Genomic DNA, 20,310 nt, shown 5'->3' with positions numbered 1-20,310 from the left:
AGGGGACTTCTGCATGAATCTGTCTTCGCTCTCCATTCTCTGTCAGTTTTCTCACTCCATTTGGTGCTTGGCTGAGTTCTTCATCTCTTCATTTGATGTTTTAGGGTTTCAGGATTGTTGTTTTCTCTGTTCGGCTTAGTTTTTCGGATCTTTGCTTTGGAGGGACGGCGTGGTGCTTCTGCCTAGAGTGCCATTTTGCCGGAAGTCTCAGATTGTTTTTACATGGGCTATTTAGGTTAACTCTACAACCCTTGCTGGTAGGTTTGGTCTTATAGTCTGTGAATTCTTTGGTTGTTCTTTGTCCAATGGCCAGCAAATCCCTTTTTGCTGGGTCACTTTAAAGGAAAGGGGAAATCTCCGAGTATAAGGGACCTAGTATGTTTTAACTGAAACATGCATTTTAAAAATGCTACTAATTTCACCTCCTTTGGTCTCTTTCCTTTCTTGCAGTAAGATGCTTCTTTTGTCAAATGAAGAAGTTGGTCTGGGTAGTATTAAAAGTTCTCTTACAGCGTTATGATTCTCTTTACATTGGCATGTTTGGAGGATGGTAAGGGAAATGCACTGTCCCAGAGAAAGGAGGGTTTGTATTGGTGCAGCTAATGGAAAATGAGTATAGGTGTGGAGTAGAAGCTTTGAATTCAAGACAATGGAGTTTGACTTTTTCACATAACTAGTGAGGATCTGGAGCAGTAGAGTGAATGATGACATTAGTGATTTCAGAATATTTTGGTGTCAAAACATCCCTTATGTAATTTCCCTGTCGAAAACGTTCAGCCTGAATGCTGTCGTGAGGAAGTATGCAGACCTATGCAGATTAAAGGTCATTTTGTGAAACAACTGCCGTGGATTCTTCAAAAATGTCAATGCCACAAAAGAGAGAAAGCTAGAGAACTCTTTCAGATTAAAGTAGACTGAAGAAATATGACAACTAAATGCAATGCATGATCTATGATTGGATTCTGCATGATTTAAAAAAAATAATGTCAAAGACATTAAAAGGACAATTAGGGAGATTTCAACCTGGACTATTTTAGATAATGGTATTGCATCAAGGTTAAGTGTGATTAATTGTATTGTGGTTGTGTAAGAGGATGCCTTTCTTCTTAGGAAGAATATGCTGAGGTATTTAGGGGTAATGTGTCATGATAACCAAAAACAAAAAAACACATTGCTGTCCAGTCAATTCTGACTCATAGCGACCCTACAGGACAGAGTAGAACTGCCCCATAGTGTTTCCAAGGCTGTAATCTTTACAGAAGCAGATTGCCACATCTTTCTCCCATGGAGTGGCTGGTGGGTTCGAACTGCCGACCTTTCAGTTAGCAGCTGAGCCCTTAACTACTGCATCACCAGATCTCCTTAATGTGTCATGATGCCTGTGATTAATTCTCAAATGATTGAGAAAGAGAAAGAGAAAGAAGGGAAAATGTGCCAAAATGTTAGTAATTGGTGAACCTTGCAATATTTAAAAATTTAAAATATAAAAGGAGTTTTTCAAATAACATTAAAAGATAATCATTTTAGTGGTGATTTAGAGGGCGAATGGCTGAGGAAAAGATTGGAGACAAGATAAGAACCTTTTGCCTGCTGTATAGGATGGTGATGGTAATGTAGTAAAAGGTACCCAGTTCAAGGAGAATGAACAGTTGTTAGGACCTGCTAACTGATAAGGGGAACTGAAAGAACAAAAAGTCAAAAGGGAGATTTTCTTCCTGGTTGAATGGAGATCTACCAACAGAAATAGTTGAAGGAAAACAGGTCTGGGGAGGTCATTGGGAAAATAATAAATTCCGTTTGTGGATACCTTAAATCTCTAGGTGAGAGTGGCTCAAACAGTAACTTGCAGTAAATAGTTGGAAGACCGTTGCTCAGGAAATACAGATTGGTGTGTCCTTGGCTGCTTGGCTGTCTCGTTATTTGTCGTTGTCTTTGGTTCATTCTCTGTTTCTTTCTGTCACATTCTAGCTGGGAGGCTCTAAGCAGAGTCTAATACAGGGTTTCATAAACCAAACAGTTGTCCACTGAAGTTTCGTGAATTTGCTATGAGAATTTAAAATTTTTTTTGTTTTCCATTTTAGTGATAATCTTCGGAAAAAACATAAGCACACTTTGGATTATGTGCAAAACCACCTTGTAACCAATTGCTGCCAAGTGATTTCAGTGGATGCATAGCTACATTGGGGACTAATGAGAAAATACTTGATGCTTACATGATATAAGTGGTGGTGCCAAGTGAAAGCTGTTTAATGTCATAGCCCACTTGAGAAAGGATGTTTTCTTAGTAGTTTTATTAAACAGAGGTGGTGAGAGTAGTATAGACATGCCGAGCTCAAAAGGGTGTGTGCCATAGCATTCATACCGAATTAATGACAAAAAAAGGAGTTTATTTACAGTAGAACATCGTCTTTATCTGTCCTGTTATTTGAATTCTGATGGTTTTATAGTTTTTAAGTTTATATTCCTTTTTTGCCTTATAGTTGCATGAGAACAGTTCATACATCTTGTTTCATGTTTGTGCATTTTTAAGTTGTGTTGTAATAAAAAGGCATTTACATCAACATTGGGGGTCTGTGAGAACTGCCCCCCCAACACACACAATGAACTCTGTATATTATTTAAGTTTTGTCCAAGAAATCTATAATACATAGGATGATGGTAAGAAAGACTCTCAGTGAATAAGTGAGTCTATAACCTAAAAAAGAGGAAGACCCTCAATGAGATAGATTGACACAGTGGCTGTACCAGTGGGCTCAAGCATAGCAACAATTGTGAGGATGGCGCAGAACCGGGCAGTGTTTTGTTCTGTTGTGCATAGGGTCGCTATGAGGCAGAAGCGATTCGACGGCACCTAACAGCAACAACAACAACATAACCTAAATGCTCTGGATAGACTATTCCTGGTGGTCCTTAAGAATAAAAAGATACAAACTCTTGTTCATCAAAAGATTTTACCAGAAAAGTGAAGAAAGACAAGCTACTATACCTTTGGGAACCATATATCTGACAAGAACCTAATAACCAAAATATATATAAAACTTTGACTACTTAACAACAAAAAGACAAATAACTCAGTCATAAAACGGGCAAAGGACTTGAACTGACATTTCACCAAAGACAACATTCAAACAGCCACCAAACACATAAAAAGATGCTTAGCATCATTAGCCATTAGAGAGATGCAAGTCAAAACCATAATGAGACACCATTTCACTCCCACTAGGATGGCTAAGATTAAAAAAAACAAACAGAAAATAACCAATGTTGGCAAGGGTGTGGGGAGATCAGAACACCCTTATCTATTGTTGGTGAGAATGCAAAACGGTACAGCTGTTGTGGAAAACAATGTGGCAGTTCTTCAGAAACCTAAAAGTAGAACTACCATAGGACTCAGCAATTCCATTTCTAGGTATATACCCAAAAGACTTGAAAGCAGAGACTCAAACAGATACTTGTACACCAATGTTCATTGCAGCACTATTCACAGTAGCCAAAAGGAAACAACCTAAATGCCCATCAACAGATGAATGGATAAACAAATTCTGGTACATACGTACACTGGAATGCCACTCAGCCAGTAGGAGAAATGAAGTCTTCATACATGGTGCAGTATGGATGGAGCTTGAAGACATAATGCTGAGTAAAACAGGTCAGTCACGAAAGGACAAATATTGTTAGACCTCACTTATATAAAAAGAACAGGCAAATATATAATGACCAAAGTTTTTTAGTGGTTTAGAAACACTTCAAGGGACAGAGTAGCAGGGATGGGGGTCCAAGGACCATGGTTTCAGGGGACATCTAGGTCAATTGGCATAAAAAAGTTTATTAAGAAAATGTTCTGCATCCCACTTTGGTGAGTAGCATCTAGAGTCTTAAAAGCTTGTGAGCGGCCATCTAAGATGCATCAATTGGTCCCAACCAACCTGGAACAAAGGAGAATGAAGAACACTAAAGACACAAGGAAAATATTAGCCCAAGAGACAGAAAGGGACACATAAACGCAAGAGAATCTATCAGCCTGAGATGGGAAGAACTAGATGGTGCCCAGCTACCACCAACGCCGCCCTGACAGGGAACACAACAGGGAGTCCCTGATGGAGCAGGAGAAAAGCGGGGTGCAGAACTCAAATTCTAGTAAAAAGACCAGACTTAACAGTCTGATTGAGACTGGAGGGACCCTGAAAGACAGGGCCCCCGGACTCTCTGTTAGCCCAAAACTAAAACTATTCCCGAAGCCAACTCTTCAGACAAAAGATTAGACTGGACTGTAAGACATAAAATGATGTTCATGAAGAGTTTGCTTCTTAGCTCAAGTAGATACATGAGGCTAAATGGGCAGCTCCTGTCCGGAGGTGAGATGAGAAGGCAGAAAGGGACAGGAGCTGGTTGAATGGACATGGGAAATCAGGAGTGGAAAGGAGGAGTGTACCGTCACAGTATAGGGAGGGCAACTAGGGTCACGTAACAATGTGTATATAAGTTTTTGTATGCGAAACTAACTTGAACTGTAAACTTTCACTTAAAGCACAATTGAAAAAAAAGAGAAAGAAAAAAAATTTCTTAGTGGTTTATCAGGCGTGGGAGGGAGGGGGAAAAACAAAACAAAACAAACCTATTGCCGCTGAGTCGATTCTGATTCATAGCGACCCTAAAGGACAGAGTTGAACTGCCCCATAGAGTTTCCAAGGAGCGCCTGGTGGATTTGAACTGCCTACCTTTTGGTTAGCAGCCATAGCTCTTAACCACTATGCCACCAGGGTTTCCAATATGCTTATGGAGTACTGAGTTTTGGTTTAAAACTGTTGCCATCAAATTGATCCTGACTCATAGTGACCCTATTTACAGTGATGGAAAAATCAAATTGATTGAGGGTAGGGTTGCACAGCCAGTTAACGTAAGTGCTGTCAATAAGTTGTACACCTGTAAAAAGTTGAATTGGCAAATTCAAACTGTGATAGATATATTTATACAATAACCAAAAAGAAAAAGGAGTAGCTGCTGAGGCTGCTTATTTACAGCCAAACTCCTCATGGAATTTGGTTCCTTGGTTTGGAGTTTTAGGGTCATGGTTTCTTGGAACATCCCAGTTAATTGGCCTAATAACATGTTTGGTGCTTCTGTTCTACCTCCTAGTTCATTGCATAGTGCCTGAGGTCTTAAAAGCTTGCAAGTGGCTATCCAAGGCTCAACAATTGGTCTTTATTCACCTGGAGCAACAGAGGATGGAGAGTCAGGAATAGGAGAAGGAAACGGAATGTGTGGCTAATTGGCTCTGTGAACAACTGCCTTCTTTGCCATGAGACCAAAAGAACTGGATGTTGCTTGGCTACCATTACTGAACATTTTGATCAAAGATTCTATAGAAGAATCTTTGATCAAAAGGGGGGAAATGTAAAAAAGAATTTCAAATTCTCATGGAATCCAGATATTCTGGAGCCATAGAGGCAGAATGAACTACCAAAACTATTGTCCTAAGATAATCTTTAAACCTTAAACCAAAAATATCCCTCTGAAGTCTTCTTAAAACCAAACGATAGTTTAGCGTAACTAGTAAAGAATGTCTGCCTTGAGCATTATACTCTCTTAAAATTTATGTGTGTGACATCAGATTGACAACAGCAACTCGAAAGATTAGCTAGGAACCTTAAGGGGCAGTAAGTTGCTGTTAATGGGGGAGGAACAACTCAGAAAAGGAGGGTGAGAATGGTTGCACAACTGTAAGAATGTAATCAGTGTCACTGCAGTGTACATGTAGAAACTTGTATTGGTGTACGTTTTGCTGTATGTATTTTCAACAACAACAAAAAATAAAAATAATTAAAAAAAAAAAAAAAGGAAGAAGAAAAGATCCATGTTGACTGAAGAGTTGTGTCAAGAGGAGAGGTAGGTTCGAGGTTGGTGCAGGCCAGTCTGAGAAGATGCTTAAAGGCCCATTTAACTCTGATTCAGTGAATTGCTCTTCTTTAGTTCCATTTCATGCCCCGCCTCCCACCCACCCCCGAATTCTGCGCTGTCATCTTCTCAACCCTCTCTCTAGCCGATTTTTGGTGATCATTAAATACCACGTGAAAGCCTTTGATAGATTTGAAAGTAGCTAGGCCCTTGGGGCCAGTGGTAGACAGGAAATAGCCAGTTGTTTGGACAAGTTGTAAGTCTTGCCTTACTTTCTGAGTGTGTTCACGTTTGCAGTGGGGAGAACTTCGAGTTTATAGCTCATGACTAGAACACTTCGGATATCAGAAGATTTCCTTGAGCGATTCAGGAGACTGCGTCTTTTTAAAAATAATTTATTGTGTTTTTTAAAAATTTTTATTTTATTTATTTATTGTACTTCAGGTGAAGGCTTACAGAACAAATAGTTTCTCATGAAATGGTAGTACACTTATTGTTTTATGACATTGGTTAACAACCCCACAACATGTCAACCCTCTCCCTTCTCGACCTTTTTCTTTTTTTTTTTTTTTTTGGTGAAAATATACGTAGCCAAAGATACACCATTTCAAAAATTTCTACATGCACAGTTCAGTGACATAGACTACGCTCTTCCAATTGTGCTGCTATTCTCACTTTAGATGAAGGCTTACAGAACAAAATAGTTTCTCATTTAACAGTTAGTACACATGTTGCCCTATGACAATGGTTAACAACCTCACAACATATCAACACTATCCTTACTCAACCTTGGGTTCCCTATCACCAGCTTTCCTGTCCCCTTCTGCCTTCTGGCCCCCGTCCCTGGACTGCTGTGCCTCATTAGTCCCATTTGGTTTTATGGGGATTTATTGTCTTTTCTGGTGAAAGTTTACACAGTAAATGAGGTTCCCATTTGACAGTTTCTATACAACTTGTTCAGTGACAGAGACTGTGTCTTTAGAAGGTATGCTCCTGTTTGGTACCTTGTGCTAACGCAGAGACCTCTCTCCCACTGCAGGTTTTCAAGAATCCCCATGAGGTGGTGACAGTGCTGCTGATTCAGACGCTGGGGGCCTTGGTGCCCTCCCTGCCCATCTGCCTCAGCTCTGCGGTGGAGAGGGCAGGGCCTGAGATGGAGCTCACCAAACTGCTGGAGTTCTATGACACCACCGCCCACTTCGCCAAGGGCTTGGAGATGGCACTGCTCTCCCACCTACGTAAACATTCCTTCCTCGCAGCTCTCTAGCTTGTCTTTACTCTCTGTCTTTGAGGCTTCTAGCGCCTGGCTTTGTTTGCCTTTTCAGGTGACTGATTTTACAGAAATGCAGTGGATCAGTGTTTTTCTCCTCAGTAGATATCGAAGCCTTATACATGAAAGCGTTGCCATTATGGAAGTAGTTGTTTAATATGTTTACCTAGGATCAGTGCTGCCTCGGTGCTTTGCACGCTCGGGGAAGTGATGGGCACTTCTGCGGGGGCTTAAAGTGTGAGCAGGCTTACCAGTGAGGCAGGTAGACATTAGTGTAGCCCACGGGCAGCGGGTCACACTGCGAGAGTAGTGTTCTCTGTCTTTCAAGTCATCATAAAGTCTCGGACAATTCAATCCTAGAAGTAAGTGTAAGAGAACAAGTAGGTGAAAGGAGCTTTTTGAAGGGGCAACAGCAAGTTTTTCAGGGCAGGGAAGCTATGCTAGAACAAAAGGTATTAAGAGAATGGGCTTCCCCCGGATGCTGTCTGAGAATGAAGCACTCCTTATTGTTATTTGGGTGAACAGTGCATGGTGTGTTCCATTTTCCCAGTTGCTTCCCCATCTCTACTAAAAAGCATCATACATTTTTAAATAATACAGACCTCATGACGCATGCTGCTGTCAAATCAGGAAGTCGCTTCAGGAAGGCTGTGTTCTGTTTGGCTGTGTGTGTCACTAACTCTGTGTATTTAATAGTTATTCCCTTTAATTACATTTGGGTATAATTGCCTGGACATTCCAGGGAGTGTGTTTATTGTTCGGGTTCCTGATGATTCATACAGTAGTCTAGCACACTCTCTTGTCAGGCCTTGTTATGGGCGAGGCACGGTAGACATGCGAAGCTTCCGGAGGCCAGGGTGCCATTGTCTACAGTGGTTCAAGGGTGTTGAGGCTGTGCATCCTTTTGGAGCGGAGTGGAGTGAAGGTGGAGCAAGGAACAAGTTGTATTCCTCTGACTGCTGATGAATATTATTAGAAGGACATTATTAGATGGTTATATAGAACCATCCCCTCAAGAATCAGATAGAGAAGTGTTTTGTTAATTAGCCATGGAGGATATAGATTTTTAATGGTTCCTCTTTGAGGTTTTCAAAAAGATTTTTTTTTTTTTAATTTAAAAAATACTTTGGAAAATATACTCAAAAAGTAGATATTAAAGAGAGTTAAAATATCCGTAACTTCATCAGTCAGAGCCACTGTCAACATTTTGTTATATTTTCTCCCAGTAATTCAAATATATACACATTTTTCACAAATATATATGCATATTTAAAAATGTTGGGCCTATACAGTTTGATATTCTCACGTTTTACTCAATACAATGAGTGTTTTCTCATGTCACTAAATGTTTTTCTAAAACATGATTTTTGACGACCACTTTTCAACTGTGGCTTACTGTCATTTTTTTTTAACCACTATGATAAATAAGACTGTTGTGAACAATCTTACAAATTAAGTTTTGAGCCCAACTATTTATTCCTTAGGATAAGTTTCAAAATTGGAAATACTTAGAAATGAACATTTTAAAGACTTTTGTCATACCTTGCCCTTCAGAGGGTGTCTACGTGTTTTTGTGTCTATCAGTACCGTCCGATGTTGTTAGTTCCGACTCATGACATTTCCCCCTGCCCTCACCAGCATGAGGCTGTATCTTTTTTATCCCATATTTTCCGGGTTCTTAGACAATTAATGATGTATCATTTTATTTCTTTGATTAATAGCAAGTTTAAAAATTATATTATAAAAATAATATTTTTTTTCTCTTTTGAATTGCTTATTCTGTTGCCTATTTTCCTGTTTGGGAACTTATCAATTTCTGATTAATTTATAAGTAATCTATTTAAAATATATAACTGTATTATTACATATATTATGAAAAGTGAGAAAAGTGCATGTTATAAAAATTTAGGATAGAGAAGTAGATAACACAAAATGAAAGGCTCGTATAACCCCATTTCCTAGAAATAACCCATGAAATAATTTGATGTATTTTTTCAAAAGATCCTTATATAGTAAGGAATTTTCCCCCATTGTTTATCAAATGTTGTAGATATATTTTCTAGGTTCTATTTTGCCTTTAAAATTTTCTGTTATTTTAATAGTTGATACATGCTCATGGTACAAGTCAAAAGACATAAAAGATTATGCAGTGGAAAGTAAAATTTTAAAACAGTTTAAGTGGATAATATGCATTCATTTTAGAAAAATCCAGAAAATACAAGGATGGATAAAAATCATCTTCAGCCTACCATCCAGTAATAACATTTTGGATTTTGGACATAACATCCAGATTTTGTGTTTGTGTGTGTGTGTGCATGTACTTAAATATATTTTTAATAGAATATTTTATTACCGTTATCACAGCCAAGAAATTTATTATCAATTCAATGTTATTGTCTAATATGTAATCCATATTGAAATTTCCCCAGTTGTTCCACAAATATTTCTAACAGCTGCCTCTTCACCTCCCCTCCCATCAAGATCCAGTCAGTGTACATACACTGCATTTGGTTGTCATGGCTCTTTAATCTCTTTTAATCTAAAAAGTTATCTTTCTTTTGTCTTTCATGACATTGACATTTTTGATGAATACAGGATATTTTTTGTTGTAGAATGTCCCACATTCTCAAATTGTCTGATGGCTTCCTTGTGATTGGATTGGATTGCACATTTTTGGGAAGAATACTACATTGATGATGATGTGTGCTTCTTGTTGCATCACATCAGGAGACACATAATCTCTAGTCATTGGTGATGGGTTAGATTAATCACTTGGTTAATGCTGTGTCTGCCAGATCTTTCCACTGTAAAATTGCCTTTGTAACTAGCAAGTAACTTGTAGGGGGATACTTTGAGCCCATAGGAATGTATTATTCCCCAAGGAATATATACCCAGTAATTTTAGCATCCATTGATAATCCTGGCCTGAATACATTTTTATATTTTTGACTATAATACGGTGATTTGCTAATTCTCTCATTTCTTCTACATTTGTTGACTGGCATTCTTTTCTAAAGAAGAGATTTTCCTTTGTCTCTCTATATAATATTACTGTGAACTCATGGATTCTTTTTTCATTCAGTGTGTTATGGTCCATTATTGTCATTCATTTTGATGCTCAAATTATTTTAAATTTGGCCAGTGGGTACCCTGTCCAGTTGGCTCCTGTATGTCTTTGACACATCTCTGTCAGTCTATGAGTGCTTCCTTGGTTTTTGGCACAAAATCTTCCAGGAACACCTTGTACTTTTCCTGTCTCAGGGACCTGAGAATAAGCCATTTTCCAAGGAATCATGGTTTCTTCTAGTGGGACATGGTAATTAGAAGCCAACATCTGGGAAGTAGGGGTGCTCATTATTGCTGGGGTGTCATTACGTCTAGGCCTTTTTGGTAGACAGAGCTAGGAAATACATATTTAAAAGGTTGCCAGTTTATACTGATACTTCCAAATAAAACTCAGCACCACTAGATTTTTACCTCTTGCCATTCCCAGTTGTATTTCCCTTCTGTGGTGAGAATCCTGGTTCCCAACTTTGTGTGTGTGTGTGTGTGTGTGTCTTTTGTGTATATATATATATATATATATATATATATATATATATATATATATACACACACACAATGTTTTTCATGACCGCATTGTGGATAGGTCAAAATGTAATGGATTTATTCATTTAAAAATGGGCTAGTTCTGGGGTATTGGATGCTAAGGATGAAATGCTGAGCAAAACCAGACATAGTCCTTGCTCTCATATGAGATATTCTAGTGAGAGATAATCAAATAATCACACTAATAAATGTGTGATTATAAGTGAGATAGATACTGTGAACAAAAGCAAAATGGTTCTAGGAGAGTATATAAACAAAGAAAGACGATGGAGACCAGTGGGCTTGAGCTGAGTGACTACTAAAGGAGGAGTTGTTAGCTGCCATTGAGTCGGCTGTGACTCATGGCAACCCCATGCACAACAGAACAAAACTTTGTCTGGTCCTGCTCCATCTTCACAATTATTGGTATGTTCTAGTCCATTGTTGTGGCTACTGTATATTTTGAGTGGTGTCCAACCTAGGGGGCTTATCTTCCAGCACTATATTGGACAGTATTCTGTTGTGAGCCATAGGGTTTTTTTTTCCCCCTTTCCCATAGGGCTTTCATTAACTAGTTTTTGGAAATAGATTGCCAGGCCTTTCTTCCTAGTCTGTATTAGTCTGGAACCACCTCTGAAATTTGTCCACCATGGGTAACCCTTCTGGTATTTGAAATACCAGTAGCATAGCTTCCAGCATCGTAGCAACATGCAAGCCACTATAGTACGACAGGTGGTGGAAAAGAAGAGTAGGAGGAGCTAACTAGATGAGGAAGGATAGGGAAGAACAAGGCTCTTCTACGCAGAAGGATTCACTTATGACCAGAGGAAGCATGGTGCTTTTGGGGAACTGAGAAGAGGCTGGAGGCTAGGGGAAAAGTTAAGAAGGATGAGGCTGTAGAAGTAATAATAGAAATAGCTGGCATTTATTGAGAGTTTACCACATGCTAGACATGTATTAATTTACCTAATCTTCACAAAAGACTAATAAAATTGATGCCATTATTATCCCGATTTTATAGTTGAGGAAGCTGAGGCATAGAAAGGTTAAGTCATTCGCACACAGTCATTTAACTAGGAAGTAGTAGAGCTTTAATTGAAAAGCCTTCACTCTGAACTATCACCCTCTCTTGCCTCCTGAGGTCAGACCACATAGAGCCTTGTAGGCTACGGAAAAGAGTTTGGGCTCCAACTTAAGAGCAGTGGCAGTTAACTACAAAGTTGTAAGTAGGGCAATCATGTGGTCAGATTTCTGTTTGGGGAATATTTTTTTTCTGGCTTCCATGTGGAAGATGGATTGGAGGGGACCAGACGGATATGAGATCAACAAGTAGGCTATTTTATTTACTCATTCCCTGTTGGGAGAAATAAGGCTGTCGCTAAAACTTTGTGATCCTAAGCAATGATTATGTGAACATCTTTGTACACACACTGTATCTCTGCATATTTATTAATTTCTTCGGCATAATTCTTAGAAGTTGAATTTCTGTATCATAGAATATGCATATTAAAATTTTTGGTATAAACATTTTTTAAATTTTTATGTAGTTGAATATAGGAACTTCTGGGATGCCTATTATATGGAGTATCCTATTCCTGTAAAGTCCTAGGAAGACTGGAGATGGAAAATGTTCTTCCGGAAGCTTTTCCCTGTGGCAGTTCTTAAACCTGATCCTGATAAGTTATCACTTGAAGAGCTGCTGCTTTTTTTTTTTTTAAATAATGTTTTATTGTGTTTTTGGTGAAGGTTTACACAGCAGTTTAGGTTCCCATTCAACAGTTTCTACAGTTGCTTAGTGACATTGGTTACATTCTTCACGATTCGTGAACATTTTTCTCATTATTTCCGTTCTGGTTGTTCTGTTTCCATTAATCTAGTTTCTCTCCCCCCTTACAGTCTCATCTTTGTTTTAAAGTAGTTGTTGGTCTCATTTGGTCTCATATAGGTGATTTTTTAAAGGAGCACAGTACTTACGAGTGATATTCATTATTTTTTGAGCCAGTTTGTTATTTAGCTGCAAGGCGACCTCAGGTTAGTTTTGGTTAAGGGTTTGAAGACTATCTCTCAGGGCAGTAGTCTTGTGGAGTCCTCTAGTCTCAACCAGTCCAGTAGGTCTGGGTTTTTCTTTTTAAAGGAATTTGAAGTTCTGTTCTACATTTTTCTCCCATTCTTTCAGAGTCCATCTCTTGTGGCCCTGCTTAGAATGGTTGATAGTGGTAGCTGGTCACCATCTAATTCTTCTGGTCTCAGGGTAGATGAGGTCGTGGTTCAGGTAGACTATTTGTTCTGTAGACTAGTTTCTTCTTTGAGTCTTTGGTTTCCTTCTTTCTCTTTTGCTCTGGACGAGTAGAGCCCTGAGCTTTCAAGACCCCAGACACAACTCACCATACTAGGATATAGAACGTAACTTTATGAACTAGGTTATGCTGCGAGACTAAGATATCTCACAAGACTATGGTCCTAGTCCCTTGAAGAGATTCTTTTTTTTTTTTTTTTTTTTTTTGAGTATTTTATTGTGTTTTAGGTGAAGGTGAAAGTTTACACAGCAAATTAGATTCCCATTCAACGATTCATATACAGATTCTTCCGTGACATTGGTTACAATCTCCTTACTGTATCAGCACTCTCACCATTTCCACCTGGCATACCCCGTTTCCATCCATCCACTTTCCCTGCCCCTTCTTGCTTTCTCATCTTTGCTTTTGGGTAAATGTTGAAGGTTTGGTCTCTATAGTTGATTGTTTAAAGGAACATATTCCTCATGGATGTTATTGTTTATTTTTTAGGCCAGTCTATTATTTGGCTGAAAGGTGGCCTCCAGGAGTGATTTCAGTTCCAGGTTAAAATGGTATGTTAGGGCAATAGTCCCAGGGGTTCCTCTAGTCTCTATCAGTGCAATTAGCCTGGTCTTTTTTATGAAATTAAGTTTTGTTCTACATTTTTCTCCTATTCTAACCGGGATCATCTATTGTGTCCTTGGTCAGAACAGTCAGTGGTAGTAGCTGGGCACCATCTAGTTCTTGTCTCAGGCTAGAAGATGCTGTGGTTTGCGTGGGGCATTCGTCCTGTGGACTAGTATCTTACTTGAGTGGTTTTCTTCACTCTCCTTTGCTCCAGACAGGAAGACCTGTTGTTGTATCTTAGATGGCTGCTCAGAAGCTTTTAAGACCCCAGACACAACTCGCCAAACAGGATGTGGAACTGTAGTATCCCAGTAGGCAGATGTCCCGTGAGACTACGCTCCTAGTTTCTTGAAGAGATTTTTAAGTGTGATTGTTTGTGGGATTAAGGGAGTTGATGTCTTTAGTAGTGCTTTAGGCAAATAAATACACAAAGTGCAAATTTACTAAAATGTTTACTGAAGTGATTGTTGGAGAAGCATCCATGAAAGATAGAAGCAGATTGTCTAAGTTATCTCGTGCTGCTTTGACAGAAATACTACGAGTGGATGGTTTTAACAAATGGGAATTTATTTTCTCACAGTTTAGGAGGCCAGAGTCTGAATTTGGGGTGCTGGCTCTAGGGGAAGGCTTTTTTTTTTCTGTCGGCTCTAGAGGAAGGTCCTTGTCTCTCCTGAGCTTCTGCTACTGGGCAGTCTTCATGTGGGTTGGTATCTCTCTTCCCCAGTCTCTGTTCTGCTCGCTTGTTTAATCTCTCAAAAGAGATTAACTCAAGATATACTGTATACCAGTTCTGCCTCAGTAACATAACAAAGACAACCCATTGCCAATGGGGTTATAACAACAGGCATAGAGGTTAGGATTTGCAACATATGTTTTTTGGGGGGACATAATTCAATCCTAACAAAATGAACAAAATGTAGTCACCCCTAATGATGAATCATATGAGAAGTTCCAGTAGAGTACCTCTCTCTGTTGTTTTCCAGCACGTAGTTTTAGTTTGTTCATTATTGTTTTCAATTTCTGATTTCCTACAGATGAGCACAACTTGGTGAAAGTCATGGAGCTGGTGGATGCTGTGTATGGTCCGTACAAGCCCTACCAACTGAAGTATGGTGACATGGAAGGGAACAACCTCCTCATCCAGATCAGTGCTGTGCCGCTGGTAATGTCATCATGCCGCCAGTGGCTGTTCAGATTTATTCTCTGTTTGCCTGGGTTGAGGCCAAGTCTGGCAAAGGGTTGGGGCTGGGGTGCACCAGAGAAGGTGTGAGGTGGCATCATGTCTGCAAAAATGGAATCCGGTGTGTAAAAAGTGGGCTCGAGGTGCCTTCATGGGCTCTTGCAATCCAAATGTAAAATGAGACCACAGAAATCCTGTCAGTTTTCTGTTTAAAATCACCAGTAAAAGTCTAGTAGAGAGGATTAAATCGTTGGGAGATAAATTGATTATCTCCCTTGATTTAGCTAATTTCTCATTAGAGTGGGCTTTCCTTGAAGGAAGATACGCAGATGAGCACTAGAAACTTAGCATTCCTGGACAATGCTGTAAGGGCAGGTTCACTGGGAGAGAGAAGTATAAGTCACCAGAGGGAATAGAGGTCATTTCAGTGTCAAATATTATTTTGTTTTCAAGTCACCTAAGGTCTTCTTGCATGAGATGCATTGACCTTGAAGAACTGATCTTACAGTAGTTAAAATCTGTTGCCTCTTACCATTTTTCTAGGGATGTGCCTAGAAAGTCTGTACCGCCTCAGTTACATTCTTGCCCCTTAAGGAGGCATTTTCTTTTCAGTACATTCTCTGAGAGTGTCTGATATGGAGAATTTGAATCCTTATACGAGAGCAAAAGGGAGAGATGCCATCTTAATAATACAGAAAAAGGGGAAAGAAATTAAAAATATAGTCTGAATTAGACATTTGACCATGCTTTTCTGCTAGGAGTTAAATTCTGCATTCTCACTAGCCACTTAGGACTGTCCTCCCCCGGGTCAGGCTGTCTGAGCGCTGTCGCAGTTTGGGATAGTAGTTCTGTTTTCTGCTATCTTTATTAAGTGATTTTACCTCATGGAGGCTTGGAGATCTCCCCCCTACCTTGATACTGTCTATTCAGGCTTTCTCGAGTCTGATGCGACTTTTGTTTGTTTGCTGACCAGGAGCATGGAGAAGTAATCGACTGTGTCCAAGAGCTGAGCCACTCAGTGAACAAGCTCTTTAGTCTGGCATCCACAGCCATTGACAGATGTGTCAGATTCACCAACGGCCTAGGGACCTGCGGCCTGCTGACAGCCCTGAAATCTCTCTTTGCCAAGTAAGGCTGGGGGCAGTGGGCCAGGGCCAGCCGACTGGAGGGCAGTTTGGCAGTATCTGCCCAATTAAAAATAAAAGCATGTGTTCTGTGTTCTGCCACGAACACGGGACAAACACTTGCACTGGAGCCCGACGGCGTTCTCAAGGATGTTCATTATCTCATTGTTTGTAATGGTGAAACATTTGAAGCAATCGAAATGTCCATCAGACAGTGGCTAAATAAGATACGGTATATTCAAACGAGGGAACCCTATGCAGCAGTATTATTAGTATTAATTACTGTATTGTTATGCAAATAACACACACCTTCCACGTTTATTTACCAACCAAGCAGCGCCCCCACTGTGAGATATTTTTCGAAGTGCCATTATGCCAATTCTTTTTTTACACATCACTGTTAAAAAAATTAGCATAGTGTGCTGACAAAAATACCTTGCAGGGGGTGGGGAAAGGGCGTAGTTGGCAAACAAACATAGAGGGTGCGTGCTCTTTGTGTAAAGTTACAGTGTTTCTACACTTTTTAACGTGGGTAGATCTCAGAAACATACTGTTGAGTGAAAAAAAGCAAGTTGCAGAATTAAGTATAGAGTCTAACACATTATATAAGGAGCTCTGGTGCGCAGTGGTTAAGCCAAAAAGACAGAGGTTCAAGCCCACGAGTGCTCCATGGAAGAAAGATATGGCAGCCTGCTTCCATAAAGATTTATAGCTTTGGAAACCCTATGTGGCAGTTCTGCTCTGTCCTGTAGGATCACTGTGAGTTGGATTCGACTCAGTGGCAATGGGTTTAGTTTTTTTTTAATATATTATAAAAAAAGCATGCAAAAACAGGTTATATTTTCAATAGCAGGGTTCAGCAAACTCTTTCTGCAAAGGGCCAGATAGTAAATACTTTAGGCTTTGTGGGCCCATATGGTCTGTGTGGCAGTTACTCAACTCTGCCTTTGTAACATGAAAGCACCCTTAGACAATACACAAGCAAATGGGTGTGGCTGTGTTACAATAAAATTTTATTTACAAAAACACCAGTGGCGACCCCTACTCTAGATTACTTTTTTAATACTGTAAAATGCATTATATATCCCTGTAAAATAGGGGTAGGCAAACTAGAGCTCATGAGCCAGGTCTGGCCTGCCATCTGTTATTATAAATAAAGTTTTATTGGAATGCAGCCATGCCCATTCATTTACCTATTGTCTATGGGTCCTTTTGCACTATGAAGGCAGAGCTGAGTAGTTGTGACATAGACCTTATAACCCATAAGTCTAAAATATTTACTGTCTGGCCCTTTACAGAAAACTTTGCTGAACTCTGATGTGGAAGGTTAGGTTACAAATTCAAAGCACTGGTTGTCTTTGAGGAGATGGAGAAGGACTGGGTTTGGGGATGGTGGTCATAGGGGATTTAGCTTTATTTGTTATTTTATAATTTTTTTTCTTTCTGTTTTATATATATATTTTTTAAAAAGCATAAGTTCATATATTTGTTGTGTAATTAAAAATATAAGTAAAAACAATATAAATATGCTAGTTGTTATTAGTTACCAACAAGTTGATTCTGACTCATGGCAACCCCACGTGTGCAGAGTAGAGCTACTATGTAAGTTCTACTTATGTAAGTGGAAGAAACTAGTCACGAAAGACCACATATTGTATGATTCTGTGTATATGAAATGTCCAGAATAGGCAAATACATAGAGACAGAAATTAGATGAGTGGTTGTCCAGGACTGGGTAGGAGAAGTTGTGAGGAGATGAGTTTCTTTTCAGGATGATAAAAATGTTTTAAAACTGAATGTAGTGATGATTGTATGACTCTCTGAATATACTAAAAACCATTGGATTGTACACTTTGAATGATGAATTGTATGGCATGTGAAATTATATCACAATAAAACTGTTACTGAGAAAAAGAAGTGGGAACTAAAAGTAGGTTTAGTAAGGAAAAGAAGCAAGCAAGCAGTATAAGACTGGATTCCCTGGCCTGTGTAATTGAGATGTAAGGGCCCTCAGGAGGATATATGCTCCACTCTCTAGTTCATGGACAAATACATTCTTACGCTCTCCAAGAGACCTTCCCTTGATAGCTTGTTCCAGAATGAAGTTGCCCTGAGTCTTGAGAAATTCCTTTTATTGAACTGAATGCTCTTTTGCTGTCGTAAGTTCAGGGAGCTCTTGTCATTCCAGAAATACTGAGAACATCCCTGTGTGCACTGAAGGTCCCTAAGGCCCTTGGCCCCAGTGTTCTCAGTGACTCAGTCACAGAAGTCCGTGGGTAGCAGCACGTCCCAAGGGGAGGTGTGGGCGTTTTAAAGACTGCCCTGCTCACAGATGGAGGTGTATCCAAATAAGCCCAGATGTGTTCCCCTAGAAAGAAACGCCAGCAACAGGTTTAATCAAATAAAATACAGCCTCTTTCTCTTGCTGCCACAACCAGGCTTTTGCAGGTGGAAATAATTTTTTTTTTTTTTTGAGATCTAGAAATTTTATTATAAAATAATAAAAAGAATGCTTTCAGAAATAATTCATAAAAATAAAGTATAAGAAAGTCCCAGTCTCCTGCCCCACCTGTGCACTTAGGCCCACTCCTCAGAAGTAACCAGTTTTGGACATTTCTGGTTTTAGTCTTCTAATGCTTCCCTTCGAGCTTTAAACAAGATTTTTTTTTTTTCTTAATCAACTTTAAATATTGTCTTTTGACTCTCTACTGTGCAAGGTGAGGAGTTGAGCTTACTTACACTATTCCTTTCTTTTATCCCGTGCTTCTCCCAGCTCATCTTAGTTATGCTTTTACTTTTGGTTTTTCTTTCTTTTTTTTTTGTTTAAGGAATATGCAGTATTAATAAAACATACGAGGAAAGAGAAATTATAGCAGATTAGAGTACATAAATTTTTTTTTCTTCACATCCCCTCATGTAACATAATCCACTTTGGAGACCACTGATACAGAAGACAGAGTATTAGACTAAGACTCAGGAGACTGGCTTCTATTCCTGGCTCTGTTGCCTTCACCAAGTAATTTCTTATCGCTGGGTCTCTGTTTATTTATTAATAATTTATTTTATTTTATTGTTGAGAATATACATAGCAGAACATACACCACTTGGACAGTTTCTACATGTATAATTCAGTGACGTTGATTACAGTCTTCGAGTTGTGCAATCATTCTCAATCCTCCTTTCCTAAGTTGTTCCTCCTTTATCAGTATTAACTCGCCGCCCCCTAAAAATCCTATCTAATCTTTTGAGTTGCTGTTGTCAGTTTGATCCCATATAAATTATTCTTAAAAGAGCATAATGCTCAAGGCAGACATTCTTTACTAGTTAAGCTAAAGAATTATTTGGTTTTAAGAAGACTTCAGGGGATATTTCTGGTTTAAGGTTTAAAGATTATCTCAGGGCAGTAGTTTTGGTGGTTCGTCCAGCCTCTGTGGCTTAAGAGAGTCTGGATTCCATGAGAATTTGAAATTCTGTTCTGCATTTTTCCCCTTTTGATCAGGATTCTTCTTTAGAATATTTGATCAAAATGTTCAGTAATGATAGCCAGGCACCATCCAGTTCTTCTGGTCTCATGGCAAAGGAGGCAGCAGTTCATGGAGGCAGTTAGCTACACATTCCATTTCCTCCTCCTATTCCTGATTCTCCTTCTTCCTCTGTTGCACCAGGTGAATAGAGACCAATTGTTGTGCCTTCGATGGCTACTTGCAAGCTTTTAAGACCCCAGGCACTACACAGCTAACTAGGAGGCAGAACAGAAGCACTAACCACGTTATTAGGCCAGTTAACCGGGATGTCCCTTGAAACTATGACCCTAAACCTCCAGACCAAGGAACCAGATCCCATGAGGTGTTTGGTTGTACATAAGCAACCTCAGCAGCTACTCTTTTTTTTTAAATCTCTCTATATACACATATATTTATAAATATGTCTATCACAGCTTTTGCCAATTCAGCATTTTACAGGTGTACAACTTATTGACAGCAATTACAATAATCGACTGTGCAACCCGACCCTTAATCAGTGCAGTTTTTCTGTTACCGTAAACAGAAACTCAGTGCTCCATAAGCAATAACGCCCTCCCTTGCTTTTCCTCTCCTTCCTGACCCTGGAAACCACTAAGAAACGTTGTTGTCTATACATTCGCCTGTTCTTGTCTTTTTATGTAAGTGTGGTCATAAATATTTGTCCTTCTGTGATTGGCTTATTTCACTCAATGTAATGTCCTGATGCTCTATCCATATAGTAGCATGTATCAAGATACTTCTGGTTTTTCTGGATGGTTATTTTGATGCTTCATTTTTAAACATAATACATATCTATATGAAAAATTCAAGCTGTACAAAAGTACAT

General features: G+C 39.2%; 1 protein-coding gene across 1 annotated transcript in view; it reads left to right on the top strand.

The window, feature by feature from the left end:
- Positions 1-20,310, top strand: part of COG7 (component of oligomeric golgi complex 7) — a 97,094-nt gene that overhangs the window by 39,316 nt on the left and 37,468 nt on the right. The window contains exons 7-9 of the mRNA XM_004373458.3: positions 6,935-7,133; positions 14,691-14,818; positions 15,810-15,964. Coding sequence (XP_004373515.1) covers positions 6,935-7,133; positions 14,691-14,818; positions 15,810-15,964 — 482 coding nt within the window. The remainder of the gene's footprint in view (positions 1-6,934; positions 7,134-14,690; positions 14,819-15,809; positions 15,965-20,310) is intronic.

Source organism: Trichechus manatus, unplaced genomic scaffold, assembly GCF_000243295.1.
Source record: "Trichechus manatus latirostris isolate Lorelei unplaced genomic scaffold, TriManLat1.0 scaffold00024, whole genome shotgun sequence".
In the NCBI taxonomy this organism is placed as follows: Eukaryota; Metazoa; Chordata; class Mammalia; order Sirenia; family Trichechidae; genus Trichechus; species Trichechus manatus.
The sequence above is the reverse complement of the archived record's forward strand: the minus strand, read 5'-3'. Positions and strand labels throughout refer to the sequence as shown.